General features: G+C 36.8%; 1 protein-coding gene across 3 annotated transcripts in view; it reads right to left on the minus strand.

Annotated features, from left to right (window-relative positions):
* PRKD1 (protein kinase D1) overlaps window positions 1-22,352 on the minus strand; it is a 351,724-nt gene that overhangs the window by 71,478 nt on the left and 257,894 nt on the right. For 2 of the 3 annotated variants that reach the window (XM_027957223.3, XM_042235288.2), the window contains exons 3-5: window positions 15,548-15,679; window positions 11,205-11,365; window positions 460-483 (exon numbers count right to left, since the gene is read on the minus strand). In XM_027957223.3, coding sequence (XP_027813024.2) covers window positions 460-483; window positions 11,205-11,365; window positions 15,548-15,679 — 317 coding nt within the window. The remainder of the gene's footprint in view (window positions 1-459; window positions 484-11,204; window positions 11,366-15,547; window positions 15,680-22,352) is intronic. The other variant, XM_042235286.2, reaches the window with a different exon arrangement.

The following is a 22,352-nucleotide window of genomic DNA, read 5'->3' on the forward strand; positions in this document are numbered from 1 at the left end:
GGGCTATCAGGACCGTGACCTCGCGTGGCATGGTGCCATGCACCAGCACCAGCATACAGCTCTAACGTGCGCGTTTCAGTAAACGCGCTACCAGTGTTCTGTTCTCGTCTGCGTTCTCTACTCCTCTCAGCTGGTCTGCTCAGTTTCATAGAAACGGCACCAGTGTTATGGAATCAAGGAATCTAAGGGCAAAATTTAATCTAATGAACCCTCTAGTAGTCTAAAGCCTGCGTTGCTCTTTGTCTTACCGAAGACTGTGAAAACTTGAACAATAACATCAAGAAAAGAAAACAACCACCAACACCACCCGTGGGCTTTCTGCAGTTCAACAGGCTGGATTCTGAGCTAAAATTCTGACCCAAGTATCAACACAGATAACTGCCTGATGTTAATGTAATATTATAATGCTGGTTTACAAAACGATAGTGAAGCACATTTCTAAGTAGAGCTAGTACCTACCTCAAAGCCAGGACTCACAGGAGACTGACACATGAAGTGGTAAAGAGCAAAAAGCAGACAACGGTGCAGAGTAAAGGAAGGAAAAAGATAAGAGAACCATGTTATTAGAATAAAGCAATGCATGTTGCTCAGCAATATTATAAGCGAATAACAGATCTGTCTTCAACAAAAAGCAAAATGGCATACTAATCAGTTTTTGTGGAACAGAAACATTTGGGTTAGAAATTACTTTTCAGTATTTAAATGGGACTAGAGACTTTAAGATTGCAAAAACAGAGCCTATAGTTCTGAGCTGGTAGAGGGGAAAAAAATATCTACTTATCAGTGTCAGTGATGAGAGACAGTTCATTCACCTTGTTGAAAATAAATCAGAGACAGAATGAAGCATTTTGACCTTTAACTGAAAGATGAGATTTTCTTCACAATAATTCATCCTCTCAATGGGAAAAGAAAGGAAAAGGTCATCAAAGTAATCAAATGTGACATAGTTGTTATCTGCCTTCAGGCAGGAATAAGCTGATGAATAATCAGTACAGTCAGGGCTGTACAAACCTGGAAAGTCCAATATAGGCTTAGAGTTTTAATGAGAGAAATATGTCTGTGGTGTATTCTTTGCTCATTTTAGAGTCTTTGATACATAGCATTGCTTTCCTGTCTGATTTCATCCAAGTTTGAAATATAATTCAAAAGTTGAAAGGTTATTAAAATTTTTTAAGAGGAGGAATATCAATGAAAAAACCATTTTAGTTAAGTAAACAAGTATTTTAATTTATGTTGAATACATTTTTTTCATCTCTGTTTCCACAAGCTTTGAGGGTCACCTCTATTTGATAACTAGAAATCAAATCTAAACTAAAAATAGTTGACTTTCTTAAACAAAAAAATGCATGACTGTGTTTTGAAATCAGGAATATTTCCAGTATTGAATAAATCATTACACTTTGAGAAAAATCCCAGTATTTCTTCTCTCAATCCCTAAGTATCCTACCTAAGTTGCAATCTACCGCTAAACCATTTTGTCAGAGACTTTGGAAAGTGATGTACATTCACACTGAGGTTCCGCTAAGATTAACTGTTACTCAGTAACACCTGTGTTAGATTACTGGATTATCACATAGCATGAGCAGAACTCAGGGACAACAATGGCTCATTTGGCCAGATCCAAACATGATTTTCGGAGAAGGCAATGGCACCGCACTCTAGTACTCTTGCCTGAAAAATCCCATGGACGGAGGAGCCTGGTAGGCTGCAGTCCATGGGGTCGCGAAGAGTTGGACACGGCTGAGCGACTTCACTTTCACTTTTCACTTTCATACATTGGAAAAGGAAATGGCAACCCACTCCAGTGTTCTTGCCTGAAGAATCCCAGGGACGGGGGAGCCTGGTGGCTGCCATCTATGGGGTGGCACAGAGTTGGACACGACTGAAGTGACTTAGCAACAGCAAACATGATTTTGGAGGAGAAATTATATAACTGTTTCAATGTACTTTTACGAAAATTTTCACACAGAGGCAAAACTTTCTCTTTGGGAGAAGTCAATCAAATTTACTCAGTTTCTAAAATAAGATATGATCCTTGTCATCAACATATCTCCTATCCAAAGCACAGGATTTTCTTCCAGTGTAGCTCTGAATGTCTTTATTCTGGGCTATCATCAGAATTCATTTCTAGCTTAGTGCTGGTTCAGTGCTCGATACTTGAAGATGGCCTAGGCAACATGCATTGACTTATTCCTTTAAGTCACCATTTTTAAAAGAATATTTTTTCCCATTGGGTATTTCTGGGTTTTGTGAGAAAAGGGGATTCCATGTTTGAGTCAGTTTAGGAGCACTGATTTCACTATTATAAGACTTCTGTGAACCATAACTATGCTCAATGAATACTGTAATGTCCAGTACTTGGATGGACAAAGAAGCATTTCCTAATCTTATCTGACTAGGAAAATGAGTCTTTGGATAATATTTTGTTTTTTTTTTTTTTTTGAATTGGCCACCATGGTTTTTATTAACTTAACACCTGGGACTTTAAATACCTCTCAAATGTCCATTAATATTCTATTCCTCCTAATTCTTTTTTTTTAGTTTTTTATTTTTTAAATTTTAATATAGCACCATTATCTTAAAGAAAAAATTTTGGGAATCACACACCTCTGTATTTTTCCCTTGCTATCAAACTAGAATCACCAGAAACGTCCATAAGTCACCAAGAAAAAGAGAACCACCTGTTCTTTTGGGAGGTGGCTGGAATATTTTACTAGAGCTTTGTTTTTATTTTTGTTTCCTCCTTGAAGGAAGATCATATGAATGACAGTTTTATATCTGCAGTGAAGACTACTATAGAAAATGTTTACTATGTAAATGAATACTATATATATTAGGATGTTGTGGCATATTACTTTCATTTAGCACTCAGAGAATTTATGTTTCCTGTGACTGAATAATGCAATTTCTATAACTTTAAATTGATTAACAGGAGTCTCAGAGTTAAATTTAATTATTAATTATTCTGATACAATATTTCATTCTTTTCTCACATGACTTGGGATGAAGAATCGTAATGACTTTGTAACTTTCTATTAGGATACGTACTTGCTATAGTCATTTAAAAATATCTTTACTGAGGTACAATTTTTATGGCATAAAGTACAGAAAATTCTAGGTGTACCTCTTGATGAACATAAAAGCATGGACCTCTCCCCAGATCAAGATACAGAATATTTCCAGCATCCATGGTTCTCTCCTGTTCCCACTTAGTTTTTATTGATCAGAACTTCAGACACTGGATTCTTAAGCATATAAACTTTGTCCATTTTTTCCCCTAAATATTATTTTGGGAGATTTATTTATGGTGCTGAAAGAATCAAGAGTTCCTCAATTCTATTGCTGCTGCTGCTGCTGTTGCTGCTGCTGCTGCTGCTGCTGCTAAGTCGCTTCAGTTGTGTCCGACTCTGTGCAACCCCACAGACGGCAGCCCATCAGGCTCCCCCGTCCCAGGGATTCTCCAGGCAAGAATACTGCAGTGGGTTGCCATTTCCTTCTCCAATGCATGAAAGTGAAAAGTGCCAGGAGCCAGCATGAGGAAAGGGATCAGACAGAAAAGTAAAAGTGAAGTCGCTCAGTCGCGTCCGACTCTTCGTGACTCCATGGACTGCAGCCTACCAGGCTCTTCCATCCATGGGATTTTGCTATATACTACTATTCCATTGTATGACTCTATCATTATTTACGTGTCTCTAGCTTTTAGATATGATCAATAAAATTGCTAAAAACATGCTTGTAACAGTAGGATTCACATCGACACCACTCTCCCGCCCCACAATATGAAATCATTAGGCATCCATGTAAAAAAATATGAGCAAGATTTATAAGAGGAAAAATACAAAACTTTGATGAGTGACATCAAAGAGCTAAATAATAGAGATATCCCATATTCACATTTAGGAAGACTCAAGACTGTCAATTTCTCAGTTATTCTCAACTTCACCAATAAATTCAATGCAACCCCAATCAAAACTGCAGCATATTATTTTATGGATATTAAAAAAGTGATTCTACATTTTATATGGAAAGAGAAATGACAGAGTATATCCAACGCCATACTGAAGAGAAGAACAAAGTTAAAGGACCGATACTATTTAACTTCCATAGTTACTATAAAGTTATAATAATCAAAACAGTGTGGTATAAGAATGACAAGTAGATCAATGAATCAGAATAGTGAGTCCCTGAAAAGGCCCCCATAAATACAGTCAATTCACCTTTGACAAAGGATCAAAGGGAATAAAATGGAGAAAAGATGGTCTCTTAATGGTACTGATGACTCACATATAAACAAACGAACTTACACACAAACATTCTATGAATTAAATTAATTAAATTAAGAAGTGAATTAATTTGCCTATGCCCATACCACCCGGACTATGTCCAGCCTTGTCTGATCTCACAAGCTAAGCAGGGTTGGGCCTGGTTAGTACTTGGATGTGAGAAGTGAATTAATTTAAGTCATTTTAACTCTACATGAATCATAGACCTAAATGTAAAACACAACACTATAAAAATCACAGAATATAGCAAGATAGCATAAAAGAAAACCTAGGTGACCTTGGATATGGTGATGCCTTTTAAAACACATTACCAAAGAGACAATCCATGAAAGATAAGCCCAACTTCATTAAAATGAAAAACTTCTGCTCTGCAAAAGACAATGTCAAGAGAATCAGAAGACAAGTCACAGACTAGGATAAAACATTTGCAAAATATTAGGAAAAAACACATCTAATGAAGACAGTTATCCAAAATATACAAAGGACACTTAAAATTCTACAATAAGAAAATAAACAACCCAATTTAAAAATAGGCCAAAGACCTTAATAAACACTTTACCAAAGAAGATATACAGATGGAAAGTAAGCATATGAAAAGAAGTTTCATATTATAATATGTCATCAAGAAAACGCCAGTTAAAACAATGAGAAACCACTACAACACACCTCTCAGAATGCGAAATCCAGAACAATGCTGGCAAAGATGTACAGCAATAGGAATTCTCATTCATTGCTGGTGGGAATGCAAAATGGCGCAACTACCTAGAAGACTGGCAGTTTCTGATAAAACTTACCATATGATCTGGCAAATACACTCTGTGATATTTACCTAGAAGAGCTGAGAAGTTATGTTTACACAAAAACCTATACACGATGCTTATAGTATCCTTACTCATAACTGCCAAAATGTTGAAGCAACCAAGATGTCCTTTGTTAGGTGAATGGATAAATAGGGACAACTGTGGACAGCACAACAATGGAATAATAACTTATTCCACATTAAAATTAAATGAGCTGTCAAGACATGAAAAGACACAAAGAATACTTAAATATGTCCTACTAAGTGAAAGAAGCCAAACTGGAAAGGGTACATACTGTATGATTTCAACTATATGACGTTTTGAAAGAGCCAAAACCACAAAGACAGTGAAAAAAAAATCATTAATTGTAGGGGTTAGGTGGAGGGGATGAAGGAAGAATAGACAGAGCAAAGAGGACTTTTTAGGGCAGTGAAAATATTCTGTATGATACCATGATGATGAATAAATGTCATTATACATTTGTCCAGATCCACAGAATGTATAACACCATGAATGAACTAAAGCAAACCATGGACTTTGTGTGATTATGATGTATCAATGTATGTTCATCAGTATTAGCAAAAATACCACTCTGTTGAGTGATGGTGATAATGTGTGGGAGCTTTGCATGTGTGGGGACTATGATAACATGTGGGGGGTGTATGGGAACTCTCTATGTCATCCTTTTGATTTTGCCATGAACCTAAAGCTGCTTTAAAAAAGTGAAGTCTAAAAAAATTTTTAAACACTTGCATATATCTTTCCATGTATGTCTATACACATTTCTGGTAAATATATACCTAGGAGTAAAACTGCTGAGTCACATGATATGTATACATTCAGCTTTAGAAGATAATCACCAACCAGAATGCCAAAGTTGTTAAATGAAATAATATCTCCACTAGTAGTGTATGTGAGTTCCAGTTGTTCAATATCTTCAACAATACCTGTTACTATCAGTTGTTTTCTCCCAATGTTAGGTATTCTGTGCTGTGCTTAGTCAGCTGTGTCTGACTCTTTACAACCCCCTGGATTGTAGACTGCCAGGCTGCTCTGTCCATGGGGATTCTCCAGGCGAGAATACTGGAGAGGGCTGCTGTACCCTCCTTCAGGGGATCTTCTCAACTCAGGAACTGAGCCCAGGTCTCCCGCATTGCAGGCGGATTCTTTACAGATTCTTTACCAGCTGAGGCACCAGGGAAGCCCATGAATACTGAAGTGGGTAGCCTATTCCTTCTCCAGGGGATCTTCCCAGTTCAGGAATCAGACCAGTGTCTCCTGCATTGCAGGTAGATTCTTTATCAGCTGAGCTACCAGAGAACCCCTGGTGTAGAGATATTTCATCGTAGATTAACTTTAGACTGTTTGATATTGAATGATGCAAAATATATTTTCAATGCTTATCAGCTGTCTTCTTTTGTAAAGTGCTGTTCAAGTACTTTGCTTATATCTTAAATAAGGTTGTCTGTCTTTTAAAGTTTCACAGATGTTCTTCATACATTTAGATATGAGTCTTTTATAAGATACATATATGTACACACACATATTATATATATTGAAAATGTCTTCTTTTATGATTTGCTTTTCCACATTTTTAGTGGTATATTTCACTGAAAACAATTTGTTACTTTTAATGGTGCCTTTATCAGTTTTTTCCCTTTGTCTGTGTTTGAGTCCTATTTTTAAAAGTTTTTCATGACTCAAATTATTGTAGATATTCTTCTATGTTGTTTCCTAGAAGCTTCTAATCTGCCTATAAGTTATTTTTATTTGGTATAAGGTAAGGCCATGATTCATATTTTCCACATACATATACAGAAATACTAGTTGGAAAAAATCGTTTTCTCACAGCGGTGGTATAATTGTCAAAAATTCGTTGGTCTGTACATGCACATAGCTTCTGGACTCCGCCTGTTCTGTTTCATTGGTTTATTAATATTTTTCTGTTCCTGTGTAATACCACATTGTCTTTATGCTTAATCTTGTGTAACACCACATTGTTTCAACTATGACTTTATGCCGGTATGTTTGGGAATTCTCCAGCTTTGTTCTACATCAGGGGTTCTCAAACTCCACACTACTGACATTCTGAGCCAGGTACTTTTTGCTGGGGTGGGGGGGCTGTCTGGTGCATTGGCCCCTCAAATCCTAACTGTCTTGGTTGTTCCTGGGTACCTTTAAATATTGTTTTGTTATGTTCTGTTATATTTTATTCAGCTTTTATAATTGTCCCTTATAGGAGAGTTGATTGATACAAGCTTCTTCATAGCTAGGAACAAAACTTCTGGAGTAAATTATTAACTTTTTGCCTAAGTCTAAGCCTTGCATAACATGATTTCAAATAAATGACTTTCTTTAACTTTTCCGTAATACCACACAAACATCTGTAACTTAAAAAAAAATGATGTGTATGTCACAAATAAACTAATTGGATCATTTAAGCTGGAATCAAGATTGCTAGGAGAAATATCAATAACCTCAGATATGCAAATGACACCACCCTTATGGCAGAAAGCGAAGAACTAAAGAGCCTCTGATGAAAGTGAAAGAGGAGAGTGAAAAAGCTGGCTTAAAACTAAACATTCAGAAAACTAAGATCATGGCATCCGGTCTCATCGCTTCATGGCAAATAGATGGGGCAACAATAGAAACAGTGAGAGACTGTTTTGAGGGGCTCCAAAATCATTGCAGATGGTGACTGAGCCACGAAATTCAAAGACTCTTGCTCCTTGGAAGAAAAGCTATGACCAACCTACACAGCATATTAAAAAGCAAAGACATTAGTTTGTCAGCAAAGGTCCGTCTAGTCAAAGCTATGTTTTCTCCAGTGGTCATGTATGGATGTGACAGTTGGACTATAAAGAAAGCTGACTGCTGAAGAATTGATGCTTTTGAACTATGGTGTTGGCGAAGACTCTTGAGAATCCCTTGGACTGCAAGAAGATCCAACCAGTCCTTCCTAAAGGAAATCAGTCCTGAATATTCATTGGAAAGACTGATGCTCAAGCTGAAACTCTAATACTTTGGCCACCTGATGCGAACAGCTGACTCTGAAAAGACCCTGATGCTGGGAAAGACTGAAGGCAGGAGGAAAAGGGGAAAACAGAGGACAGCTGGTTGGATGGCATCACCAATACAACGCACATGAGTTTGAATAGGCTCCAGGAGTTGGTGATGGACAGGGAAGCCTGGCGTGCTGCAGTCTATGGGGTTGCAAAGAGTCGCACATGACTGAGCAACTGAACTGACTGAATCTTGACTTCCCCTCTGCAACTGTCTAAAAGTTTATAAAACTGATTTAGTCTTAGTAAGTTTACTTATACATAATGAAAAACATATTAGTGTGCCCTCCTTAAGTACCTACTTAGTTTTTCTTGTTTCCTTCTAACACAAGTGATGATGTACAAAAAGATATACACTCTTGCAGAGATATTAAGCCATTAATTATCTAGATTTTGGATTTTCTTAAAAATGGACTACATCATAGCTGGAATAATGGATATAGTTTACTGTCAAAGTTGATGACAGATTAAGCTTGTCATAAGATCTATGTTGTTATACTTTTCTTTCTATTTTAGCAGCACTATAGAAATCCAAGTTCAACATACTTGCCAGAAATGGGTAAATTAATAGGATTAGCAATATCTTTAATTTGTATGTGAAGTGATGATTTTTAAGTTAAAAACAAGGAATCTAATGTGGAAGAGAAAGTCATTTTCTTACATTTGGGAGAAAATCTATACTGATGGCAGATATACAACATGGGTGGTCTAGTGGCATTAGTTATCAATGCCATCTTTATATAGGCCATTATTCTTTTCAGAAGTGGAAAATATTCTTTACTGTATATGGGACTAAAATATTTTAAATCATTACCATAATATTATCTTTGTCTAGGCATTCACTATAACTTTTAAACTATAGTTACTGGTCTTATGTGTTTTGTCCAAGGATGAAAAGAGACATATGTGCTGTACTCCAGTAAGCAAAGAGAGACACACAGGCACCCGTCAGGGACACAAAGGGCTATGATGAATGTAAAACACACATTTGAGAGCTGGTATGTTACAAACACTATTTCCAAAGGCATTTTTCATTTAAAGATTACCTGAAAAGCATTTTACACAAGGTTATGAAAGTTTATATAATACTTTTCAAAGTATCTTGTGGCTCCAAATTTTCCCACCTCATAAATATCTTATTAGATCAAACTTTTATAAGCATTCTTGGCAAATATAGTTGAAAATCTCATTTTTAAAATGCATTTTTCAAACATATTTTTAAGCATTTATTATGAAATTTTCATTCAGTAATAAATCACTAATGAATTTGACACCTGGTGTACAATATAGTTTATAATCAAGTAATTTGAACAATTAAATAATTAAGTAATTTGATTAAATAAAGCAATTAAAGCAATTAAATGATCTGTGTGAAAAACACAAAACCCGCTTAAAGACTTTGGTAATCTAAATTAAATTTGTATATAAATTATACATATGCAAGCATGTAATAATTTAATTCATATTTATAAACTCTAAATGATATACATATGATGTTTGGATATATATACACACACATATGTATATGTGCATATATGTATATATTATTAAAAACTGAGATAGCTTTAAAAGAAAAATATTCAGCATTAATTATCTAGATTCTAGTCTATTCTAATGATGAATAACTTTCGAGTTTAACCTTATGAAATGTTAACTAATTTTTAAAAATCTTTTCCTGGTAAAACTCAAAACAATACAAAATGATTTACAATTCTGTTTCTTAAACTTGTTTAAAAGTGTCTATCCTGTAAATAGTATGATTTTCATATTTAAAAGCAAGAATAACTGTTAAATTATAAAATCAATACTTACAAAACTTCAAGTGAAATCAAGAAACTTCAGAGTTGGAAAGATAACATGAGAATTACTTGAAAAAGTAAATAGAATTTGACTTAAGCACCTTTCAGTAAGAGTATCACTAGTTCTAATACAACTTTCTAGAATAATATATAATCATACACATGTATTCTGAATAGTCACCAAAATATAATCTACTAGCTACTGATGGGATTTACTGCCTGCCTTACCCTAACAGGTTCACTTCATGAAAATACAAGAAACTCCACCCAAAAAAGTCACAGTAACAGAGTATGGACTTTTCGTATTTATCGAAATAAGCATCCATTTGACTTAGATCTAGTTTATGCTGTAACGAAATTTAAGTGATATAAAGATCACAATAAAATAGTTTCCAAACAATAAATTAATTAATATGACCTTTATAGAGATGGCTTCAAAATGTATTACTCCTCTCCACTCCATGGATTTATTTAACCTAAATGGTTCATAATTTTTATTTTTTCTCTTTAATTGATACTTACAATAATTAGATTATAAAATGTTTTTTTGTAATATCTACTGTCAGAGCAAGTAAATGTAGGATTTCTCAGCTCACAACATTAGCTTATTTCAGAAAAAAATTTCTTATTTTAAAAGAACATAATTATCACAATTTTTGCTTTGCTTTGAGTGTCTGGAAAACCAAAATTTAACTTTCTTAAAGAAAATATTTAATTCATATCCACAGATATATATGGGAATATTTAAAGTACTACGTGCTGTTTTTCTCGTGACATTTGTCAATCAGTGTCACTGGGAAAATACATCAGCACATATGCCATTAATGGCAAACAAGTAAATACTTTCATTTTTTCATAAGAGAAAATTGCAGATTTTCTCCCATAATAAATAGTCAGCTATACCACAAAGTACTCTAATAATCTGCAGAGAAGAACATCTTTTATCTCTGGTTTCCAAATTTTGACAAACTATGTTTTGCAACATTCACACATTAGCTTGTGCTGCTCTGGCTCCATGACCATGATGAAACCTCACAGATTTTAAAACTGCTCTAAGCTCACAGATAAGAGCAAACTTAAAGCTGTTGGATATTTGCTGAGCCACTGACCAATCGACAGCACAGGCCCTGAAGAAACGTAGTCCTCAACACCCTGGCTGTGTTCTTCCTGCCAGGGCACTGTCGTGGATTGACACTGTTACCACATCGTCCTTCAGATTTCCCATGTAAACTGGGAAACAGATAAACAAAGAGGCCATACCAGAAGGGGCTCATCAGGAGCGCTGGTGGAGAGCTCGGCAGATGCTGTGCGGACAGTGCTGAGCCCAGTGAGGGAGACATTCGAGAGCCTTCTCCGCCTCACGCCACTGCAGTTGTTGGGGATTTTAAATGCACATCTCTTGTGGTAATTCAGCCCACATCCTAGAAGAAGAAAGCAAAAATGACTTTTGTTCAAAGATAAATTAAAAGCTACTCTAGTATATGGTATAAATTATGAATTTTGAGAAATAGTACTGCTTCCATTTTTCTTCATGATGTTTGAAATTTTAAATTTTCTCTTAAGCTTTTTCTGAGCTTTATCGTCCCAATACGTCAATAAGTGGGGTTCTGAAATCTGATGTGATTGGATGAGCTCAGCAATCAGTCTGGTTACCAGTTTTAAAAATGTTTTCTAACTTAAAGGACTTGGTCTTTGAGGGGTCCAGCAACAAAAATCCAAAGAGATGACCTATTTTTAGCTGCTATAAGTTCTATTGTGAGGGAAAACTAAACATAATGTTTCATAACTTCTGAACTATATTGATTTGAGTCAAGACTCCACAAAACTTGTTTGTCTACCAGGCCTTGACAATTTACTTCACCTCAGTCTTTCTGTTGGTAAAATGAGGATAACGACTACTTTGTAGAATCATTAAGAAAATATGTAAAATATTTCACATGCTAGTTTCCACAGGTAAATAATTACGAAAGCACTGTTTTTCTCTCAACATTTCTACTGTTCATAGTTTTCACATTGTAGTCTTACCTCAAAATTCTCCCATGTGTCACACAGTAGACAAATTTTCATACAACTACCCTTTAGGCAGACTTTCTTCTACCTTTTCACAAACAAAAATTCAAAAATTATGGTTACCTTATTTATAGGATTCATCATGAAAGCTTGGGTTTTTTGGTCAACATTCAAACAGCTCTATCTCTCCCTACTCCACCTCTTAAATAGTAAGATCAGGGTATAATTTTTTTTTAATTTTTCATTTTTACTTTATTTTACTTTACAATACTGTATTGGTTTTGCCATACATTGACATGAATCCACCACGGGTGTACATGTGTTCCCAAACATGAACCCCCCTCCCACCTCCCTCCCCATAACATCTCTCTGGGTCATCCCCGTGCACCAGCCCCAAGCATGCTGTATCCTGCGTCAGACATAGACCGGCGATTCGTTTCTTACATGATAGTATACATGTTTCAATGCCATTCTCCCAAATTATCCCACCCTCTCCCTCTCCCTCTGAGTCCAAAAGTCCACTCTACACATCTGTGTCTCTTTTGCTGTCTTGCATACAGGGTCATCATTGCCATCTTTCTAAATTCCATATATATGTGTTAGTATACTGTATTGGTGTTTTTCTTTCTGGCTTACTTCACTCTGTATAATCGGCTCCAGTTTCATCCACCTCATTAGAACTGATTCAAATGTATTCTTTTTAATGGCTGAGTAATACTCCATTGTGCATATGTACCACAGCTTTCTTATCCATTCATCTGCTGATGGACATCTAGGTTGCTTCCATGTCCTGGCTATTATAAACAGTGCTGCGATGAATATTGGGGTACGTGTCTCTTTCAATTCTGGTTTCCTAGGTGTGTATGCCCAGAAGTGGGATTGCTGGGTCATATGGCAGTTCTATTTGCAATTTTTTAAAGAATCTCCACACTGTTCTCCATAGTGGCTGTACTAGTTTGCATTCCCACCAACAGTGTAGGAGGGTTCCCTTTTCCACACCCTCTCCAGCATTTATTACTTGCAGACTTTTGGATCGCAGACATTCTGACTGGTGTGAAGTGGTACCTCATTGTTTTGATTTGCATTTCTCTAATAATGAATGATGTTGAGCATCTTTTCATGTGTTTGTTAGCCATCCGTATGTCTTCTTTGGAGAAATGTCTGTTTAGTTCTTTGGCCCATTTTTTGATTGGGTCGTTTATTTTTCTGGAATTGAGCTGCATAAGTTGCTTGTATATTTTTGAGATTAGTTGTCAGTTGCTTCATTTGCTATTATTTTGTCCCATTCAGAAGGCTATCTTTTCACCTTGCTTATATTTTCCTTTGTTGTGCAGAAGCTTTTAATTAGATCCCATTTGTTTACTTTTGCTTTTATTTCCAGAATTCTGGGAGGTGGATCATAGAGGATCCTGCTGTGATTTATGTTGGAGAGTGTTTTGCCTATGTTCTCCTCTAGGAGTTTTATAGTTTCTGGTCTTACATTTAGATCTTCAATCCATTTTTTTTTTTTTTTTTTTTGTTTTTCTGGAAACTGATCCGATTTCTTTATTTTTGGGTTTGCTTATATACCTTTTGTTACATATAGGGATGAATGCAGAGTCACGTGGGGGTCAGCAGTCCTGACCTTTAACAAAATCAGGTGCTTTACATAAAAAGGTCTTACAGATTTTATGATCCTTTCTTTCTGATAACCAAAAAACTTATTTCTTCCAAAGGTGTTTTTTCTTAAACCAGGCACCACCCTCCAAATAAAGTTACATTCCTATAGGGTGAGGGTGTAGTGAGTTACAATCAAGAAAGGAATTTATTTAACCCAAGGTTAACATGATTAATCTTAAAGGTTAATGCTTATTTCTCCTATATGCTTAAAGGTTAATACTTATTTCTTCCTATAGGCTAGGTATATTCATTATAAGGGTAGGGAACATGGAGATTTAGCAGCAAACATCAGCACAACAAATGAAAATCCTTTCACCAATGCTCCCCTTAAGATCTGTTTAGTCTTAAGATAGTGATAAAGTTACATTTTTACATAGCAAGGACACAGTGACTTATAACAAAGTACAATGATCTATTACAAAAGAGAAAATCCATTAACTCAAAAAGTCAAGTATTGCTAACATCAAAAACTACTATATTTCCTTTTCTATAGTCCAAATACATTGATTAATATATTCCCAGGTGCCTAAGGATAGGCACCTGGGAATATATTATTCAATCCATTTTGAGTTTATTTTTGTCTGTGGTGTTAGAAAGTGATCTAGTTTCATTCTTTTACAAGTGGTTGACCAGTTTTCCCAGCACCACTTGTTAAAGAGATTGTCTTTACTCCATTGTATATTCTTGCCTCCTTTGTCAAAGATAAGGTGTCCATAGGTGTGTGGATTTTTCTCTGGGCTATTTTGTTCCATTGATCTATATTTCTGTCTTTGTGCCAGTACCATACTGTCTTGATGACTGTGGCTTTGTAGTAGAGCCTGAAGTCAGGCAAGTTGATTCCTCCAGTTCCATTCTTCTTTCTCAAGATTGCTTTGGCTATTCGAGGTTTTTTGTATTTCCATACAAATCTTGAAATTATTTGTTCTAGTTCTGTGAAAAATATCGCTGGTAGCTTGATAGGGATTACATTGAATTTGTAGATTGCTTTGGGTAGTACACTCATTTTCACTATATTGATTCTTCCGATCCATGAACATGGTATATTTCTCCATCTATTAGTGTCCTCTTTGATTTCTTTCATCACTGTTTTATAGTATTCGATATATAGGTCTTTAGTTTCTTTAGGTAGATATATTCCTAAGTATTTTATTCTTTTCGTTGCAATGGTGAATGGAATTGTTTCCTTAATTTCTTTTTCTACTTTCTCATTATTAGTGTATAGGAATGCAAGGGATTTCTGTGTGTTGATTTTATATCCTGCAACTTTACTATATTCATTGATTAGCTCTAGTAATTTTCTGGTGGAGTCTTATTAAAACCAACAGATTACAAGCCCAACAGTAACTCCCCCAGTGGAAAAAGCAGCACAGACGCCTGCATCCGCCACTAACAAGTGGGGGCAGGGCAGGGAGGCATGGAAGGCGCGGGCTACAGTGGTTTGTTTTTAAGAGTACATTATGGTGTTCTAGAAATGGGATTGAGCAGTTCAAGGAGTTCTGTCCATAGAAGATGATACAACTATGATCTTGGTGTGGAAAGCCTGGTACGTTCCAGTTGGTCACTTGACAGCTGAGTGATCTTGGATGGTTTGATTAAACTTCTGAATCTTAGCTCATTTCAACATTTATTGAATGCTTATTATTCCAAGTTCTAGCTAAAGATATAAATTGTAATGTTTAGTCTGTTAGCAAAATAATCAACACCTTATATAATGGAGAAACATATCCATACAATACAGGGGAAAAGATAGGAAAATCTGGTTTCCCAGATCAGAGCTAATATGTTCTAGACAGGAAATGAACAGAACAGAATCCACGTACTCCCCAGATCCATGGAAGATATCTGAGGGAAAGGAGAAATTGCAGAAAAGGTCACAACACAAGCAGGTAACCCCAGCACATATTCCATTGGGCCAGGAAGGGAAATAACTTTACCTTCACATTTAAGGCCTTGACGCACCAGCCCCCACAACATTTCTCCACAGTGATCACAGAAAGCTGGAGCTCTGTATGAATGAACAAAGAGAGTGTGGGGGCGAATTTGAAAGTCTTCAAAGGTGGCAGAAGCTGTAAAAATAAAAAAACATTGAAAAATAAGTTGAATGAACACCCTGATCTGTAGATAATTTGTATGCATGATAACTACTCTGCAAGTATGTATATAACTCTCGGCAAAGTTAGGAAAGATGCAAAATGCAACACTGCTTGACTCTTAGCCATCCCACTCCATTCTTCCCAACCACAGCTTTACAAGTGGTGGCACAGGAACCTCTTTCTTGTCTTCCTGCTTCTTAAGGTCTCAGATCACTTCAAAAATAGCCAAATCGATAACTGTGTATGTATGGCTGAGTCTGTTTGCTTTTCACCTGAAACTATCACAACACTGTTAATCAGCTTCCAGACCTAGAGATCGAACCCAGGTTTCCCACATCAGAGGCAGATGCTTAAACCTCTGAGCCACCAGGGAAGCCCACTAATCAGCTATACTCTAACATAAAATAAAAAGTTTAAAAAAATAGCCAAATCACTAGAAGAATGAATAAAAGGATAAGTCAACTTGGTTTACAGATAGGGAATGTTACTTGAAAATACTTTGCTTCTTCTCTTACTTGAAATGAACCCACGGTATTCAGAAATATTAAAGGAAAAGAAACTCTTGATGAATTTTGTTTAGACAGATCAGAAGAAAGTATACTTGAATATGACCTTGAAGAGAGGTACAGTAGAAGGGTGGGGTCCAACTGGACACAAGAAATCTAAGCAGCCTCTTTTGGAGAGATAAAGTTGTTTGAACGCTTATGCAGTATAACCAAGCATTTAAATCCTGACCTAAAAATAACAAGCAGCCTCTTCACCAATATGCCAAACAGAGGGATTTAATACACACACTGCTGAACTTCAGTTCACTTTGAAAAATATACTTATTCTATATGATATTCATACAGAGGATTGAAATTCATTATTTTTAATTATACTTTTCCACAGGATTTTTAAAATTATGTTATAAAAATAGTTTATGTTTCTTTTGGTGTTGCTTAAATCAAGAAATAGAAAGGTACAGAGAATTCAAAGTGAAAGGCGACCCCTTTCTCCCAAATTCTAATGCTGCTGCTGCTGCTAAGTCGCTTCAGTTGTGTCTGACTCTGTGCAACCCCATAGATGGCAGTCCACCAGGCTCCCCTATCCCTGGGATTCTCCAGGCAAGAACACTGGAGTGGGTTGCCATTTCCTTCTCCAATGCATGAAAGTAAAAAGTAAAAGTGAAGTCGCTCAGTCATGTCTGGCTCTTCGCGACCCCATTAACTGCAGCCTACCAGGCTCCTCTGTCTATGGGATTTTCCAGGCAAGAGTACTGGAGTGGAGTGCCATCGCTTTCTCCAAAATTCTAATGAGTGGGGCTGTATTTTCTAGACCTGTTTGCACACACAGTCTGATCTTGAGGCTGTCGAGTACAGCCCAGGAAGAGCTGGCCATAGACTTAGAAGAGCTAGGGGAGGCTTTGCCATTACCTGAGTGACACCTCACTTAATCGTCATGAGCCTCAGTTTCCCACACATAAAAAGAAAGGTCTGACTGATGATGACTTCTCTTAACCCCTGAAGTGTAAACTTCCATTAATCTTAGAAGAGGACCAGGTGCACTTAATTTCATAAGGTTTTATGCAAAGAGAATTTTGTGGGAAACTTAGGTCTTACATAGATGATTCTATTCTGCCTTCTCTTCTCTGCCTCCTGTTTGTCTTCTTGCCTCGCTTTTTCAACACTTATTAAATGCCTTTTCCATGTTATCTGTCAATGGCACCAATCCAGTTTAAAAATGTAAAGATAAGTAGGACATATTTACAGAGCCTACCAGACCAGCAGGAGACAGATAAAAACAAATTTTTAAAACTCCATAATAACTTTTAAATACCTTAAAATAAGGTTTTAAGGTTCAAAGAAGCTACAAAGTTTGGCCTAAGTTACTAAATAGGAATAAGACTACTATCCATAAGTGTTTTGTCTCCAATCCAGGCTCCTTTTCATCATTCCTGTGTTACATCTTATCTTTCCTAACTCTGCCCCAAGAGTTATATCCAACAGCCCCACTGTGTGAGAAATTAACATCTGTAGTTTTCCTGCTGGTGCCTTGGAGAGCAGGTATGGGCCAAGGAATCGCCTGTGGAGAATACGTATGAAGTGCTTACCTTGCTAAGTATGCAAAGTGTAGCAGAGTGAATGCTGAAGCTGTAGGCAATTCACCCCTGCTAGACAGGTGTCCCGGAGAAGGCAATGGCACCCCACTGCAGTACTCTTGCCTGGAAAATCCCATGCACGGAGGAGCCTGGTGGGCTGCAGTTCATGGGGTCGCTAAGAGTTGGACACAACTGAGCGATTTCACTTTCACTTTTCACTTTCACGCATTGGAGAAGGAAATGGCAACCCACTCCAGTGTACTTGCCTGGAGAATCCCAGGGATGGGGGGGTGCCTGGTGGGCTGCCGTCTATGGGGTCGCACAGAGTTGGACACGACTGAAGTGACTTAGCAGCAGATAGGTGTTCAAAACTAGGAGGACAACTTTGAGAGTATCATCCCTCAGGGCAAATGAAAATAGAACATGTAGGAAAGTGAAACACTTCAATCAGAAAGAATATTATTGATGGTTCACAGAACATATAATTGGACCATAAAAGGAGATGAAAAATTTTAATGGGTTGGTTTCCCCTTGAATCTTGAATAAAAGTACTTTATTCCAAATTAATGTGCTTTATTATTGGAAATAAACTATCAACTTATTAAAGGTACAATTTTTACTCAATGGCAAGATAATGAGAATGATAATACGGTTAAGGTTTATTGTACTCTTACTTATACTGGACAGTACACTAGAGATTAAAGTGTGGGAAGAAAGAGCTAATCAAAGAACTGTAGCCAAGTAACCTGCTCTAGCATTACCTACAAGGAGTTCTGATTAATGTTAATATTTCTTACAAAAAGAATTTCAATTGAAAAAAGATTGAGAAATTGCATTATTATGTTTCTCACTTCAAGTTTCACAATATTACAGTCAATGCTTATTCTAAGTAAATCAGTAAAAGGTATGGTTTGAGTACCAATCAATTTGCTTTTATAATCTGGTCAAAATGTGTCTAATTTTGAAAATGCTAAATCCTCCTTAAAATTGGTCTCTCACCATCATGGACAAAAATCGTTTTTAAAACATCAAAGAAAATAGCTAAAGAAAATATTTTGTCCCAACCATTAACTCGTAACTTCTCCCCTGCCTCTCCCTCCACCCCCTACTCCCACTGAATGACACCCAAACAACTGTGGCAACACCATGATAGCAATTAGCTAAATAATTACGGTAGTTTTCAAAATAAGGAATCTTAGGACCTGACAATACTAATACCTAGCTGCATTCAGATTTTCTGAATTAATCAGAATGAATATAAATAATTAAAAAGATTTTCAAAGACACCCCTAACCCAATTTATGTCAGGTACATTTGTTTTTTCACTTTTTGAAGGGGATTAACATTCATAAGCAGTTAGCACCCTTGACTTATGTTTAAATGCCATTTTCTAAAGTTCAATTTTAATTTTAGAATAATTAAATACATTTTTAAAATAAAACTACTAAGTATGGTGAGGTTTCACATGCATTTGAAATCAAAGCACAACATCAATTCATTATGAATTTACCTGTTTCTGCACCCTGGGGGAAATCAGCATTAGCTGAGTGTATGCATGCCATCTTGCCTAATCACAAAATTGCACTGCAGAGATAATCACTTAGCACAGGAAAACAAAGTGCATGCTGTAATTCCATTTCACTTAAGGTTTGGAAGCAAAATGGACAGAGAAGAACAGGAATATTAAAGTGTTTAGAGATTCCAAGAGAGGACAATGTGCTATCTGTCTGGATGTCACAATCAATCAGGTGACCTAAATTAAAACCATATGACAAGGCTACACACGAAACACAATCGGCCCCTTATACTGGTATTTGTATCTCTGATTTGCTCTATTCACAGTCTATTGTTATACTCCATGGTGCAGGAGAGGAGAAAATGACATGCTTTCCTTAGTCATTGAGCATTTCAAACAGGTAATTGAGCCAAAAACTCTAAGATAATCAGTACTTCTTTTAAGGCTCATTATAAATTGTTGTACAAAATGGAATAAACTGTTTGGTTAGCAGTACAGAAGAAATTAGGCTTCTGAAGCAAAATAAACAATCTCTGGAGGTCAAATTTATTTGCATAATAAAATAAAATAATGTTCCATCTTGCAAGATTTTCAGTTAATTTCTCTTACTGGTAATTTTGGCAACTGGGGAGAAGTATTAACTCTTTCTGGCACTGACAGGTTGGAACACGGTATAAGAAGAAGAAAAGCTTAACACATTTCAAGTATCATCTCATTCAATTTTCACAAGGACTTTATGAAGTACATATTATTATCCCCAATTTACAGATGAGAAAATTGAGTCCCAGAAAAATTAAGGAGATGTCCTAGGTGACATAGGATCTTGATTCAGACAATCTGACACCTGAACCATACGAACTCTGAATAAAATAATCATATTCTCTGACCATTAAAATTCTGTGGTTATAAATTACCTGCATATTTAATGAATCAATAGGAAAAGATTAAAAAAGAAACACTGCAAGAAAATATAACACACCACTAAAGGCTTCCCTGGGGGCTCAGACGGTAAAGAATTTGCCTGCATTGGAAGGGACCTGGGTAGTCTCTAGTTTGGAAGATCTGCTGGAGGAAGGCATGACAACCCACTCTAGTATTCTTGCCTGGAGAATCCCCATAGACAGAGGAGCCTGGCGGGAGCTGCAGTCCATGGGGTCACACAATTTGCACACAACTGAGCAATAAGCACATTGCAAGGTGCATCCTTACCTCAGAGTTGAGAAAAAACAAAAACTGAGTAAAAATGTCCATGAGATAACACATAGACTGAAATTAATTCAGCTTATGATCAACATTCAGAAAACTAAGATCATGGCATCTGGTCCCATCACTTTATGGCAAAGAGATGGGGAAACAGTGGAAACAGTGGCTGACTTTATTTTGGGGGGCTCCAAAATCACTGTAGATGGTGACTGCAGCCACGAAATTAAAAGACACTTGCTCCTTGGAAGGAAAATTATGACCAACCTAGACAGCATATTAAGGCTTCCCTGGTGGCTCAGAGGTTAAAGTGTCTGCCTGCAATGCGGGAGACCTGGGTTCACTCCCTGGGTCGGGAAGATCCTCTGGAGAAGGAAATGGCAGACCACTCCAGAATTCTTGCCTGGAGAATCCCATGGATGGAGGAGCCTGGTGGGCTACAGTCCATGGGGTTGCGAAGAGTCGGACACAACTAAGCGACTTCACTTTCATTTTCAGACAGCATATTAAAAACCAGAGATATTACTTTGTCAACAAAGGTCCATCTAGTCAAGGCTATGGTTTTTCCAGTAGTCATGTACAGATGTGAGAGTTGGACTATAAAGAAAGCTGAGCACCGAAGAATTGATGATTTTGAACTGTGGTGTTGGAGAAGACTCTTGAGAGTCCCTTGGACTGCAAGGAGATCCAACCAGTCCATCCTAAAGGAAATCAGTCCTGGGTCTGGACGGACTGATGGAAGGACTGATGTTGAAGCTGAAACTCCAATACTTTGGCCACCTGATGTGAGGAGCTGACTCATTTGAAAAGACCCTGATGCTTGGAAAGATTGAGGGTAGGAGGAGAAGGGGACGACAGAGGATTAGATGATTGTATGGCATCACCGACTCAATGGACATGAGTTTGGGTAACCTCCGGGAGTTGGTGATGACCAGGGAGGCCCAGTGTGCTGCGGTTCATGGGGTCACAAAGAGTTGGATATGACTGAGCAACTGAACTGAAATGATGATCAAAAATTATTTTAATATGCTTTCTGCATGCTCTTTATTTTTTGAAACCCTCCTCCCTCTAAAGAAACTGGAGTTAGTAACAATAACTGGATTTAAAATTTTTACAAAATCAAAGGTGATGCTTAATTAACAGCCAACTAGAGCTTTGTTTCTACGTGATAACCAGTGTTATTCAATTGATAAGTCTGACCCAAAGCAAAACGTTATAAAGCTTTAAAAACTGTTAAGATTTGTTGTAGATAAATTTTTTTTAACTTCTAGAATATTGAAAATAGCTTCAAAATACCACACCCCCAAGTTAAATATACATACTCATCAGTTTTAAGGTATCCAAAGGATAAGAAACCATATCCACTTTAACATCCTATCATTCATCCATACACACACATAATAGATATACATAAGTAATCCTCTGCCATCTGAGAGTTTTCATTCATGTGAGAACTATTGACAAATAAGTTTACTGCACTGTAAACATCTCAAATCTTAAAAAAATTTTTTTAATACTGAGCCCAAATACTACTTTGTAACTTCTATTTGGTGGTGACAGGTATGCAAGACAGGGAAAGAGACACAGATGTGTATAACGGACTTTTGGACTCAGAGGGAGAGGGAGAGGGTGGGATGATTTGGGAGAATGACATTCTAACATGTATACTATCATGTGAATTGAATCACCAGTCTATGTCTGACGCAGGATGCAGCATGCTTGGGGCTGGTGCATGGGGATGACCCAGAAAGATGTTATGGGGAGGGAGGAGGGAGGGGGTTCATGTTTGGGAATGCATGTAAGAATTAAAGATTTTAAAATTTAAAAATAAAAACTAAAAAAAAAAACAA

This window comes from Ovis aries, chromosome 18 (genome assembly GCF_016772045.2).
Source record: "Ovis aries strain OAR_USU_Benz2616 breed Rambouillet chromosome 18, ARS-UI_Ramb_v3.0, whole genome shotgun sequence".
Taxonomy (NCBI): Eukaryota; Metazoa; Chordata; class Mammalia; order Artiodactyla; family Bovidae; genus Ovis; species Ovis aries.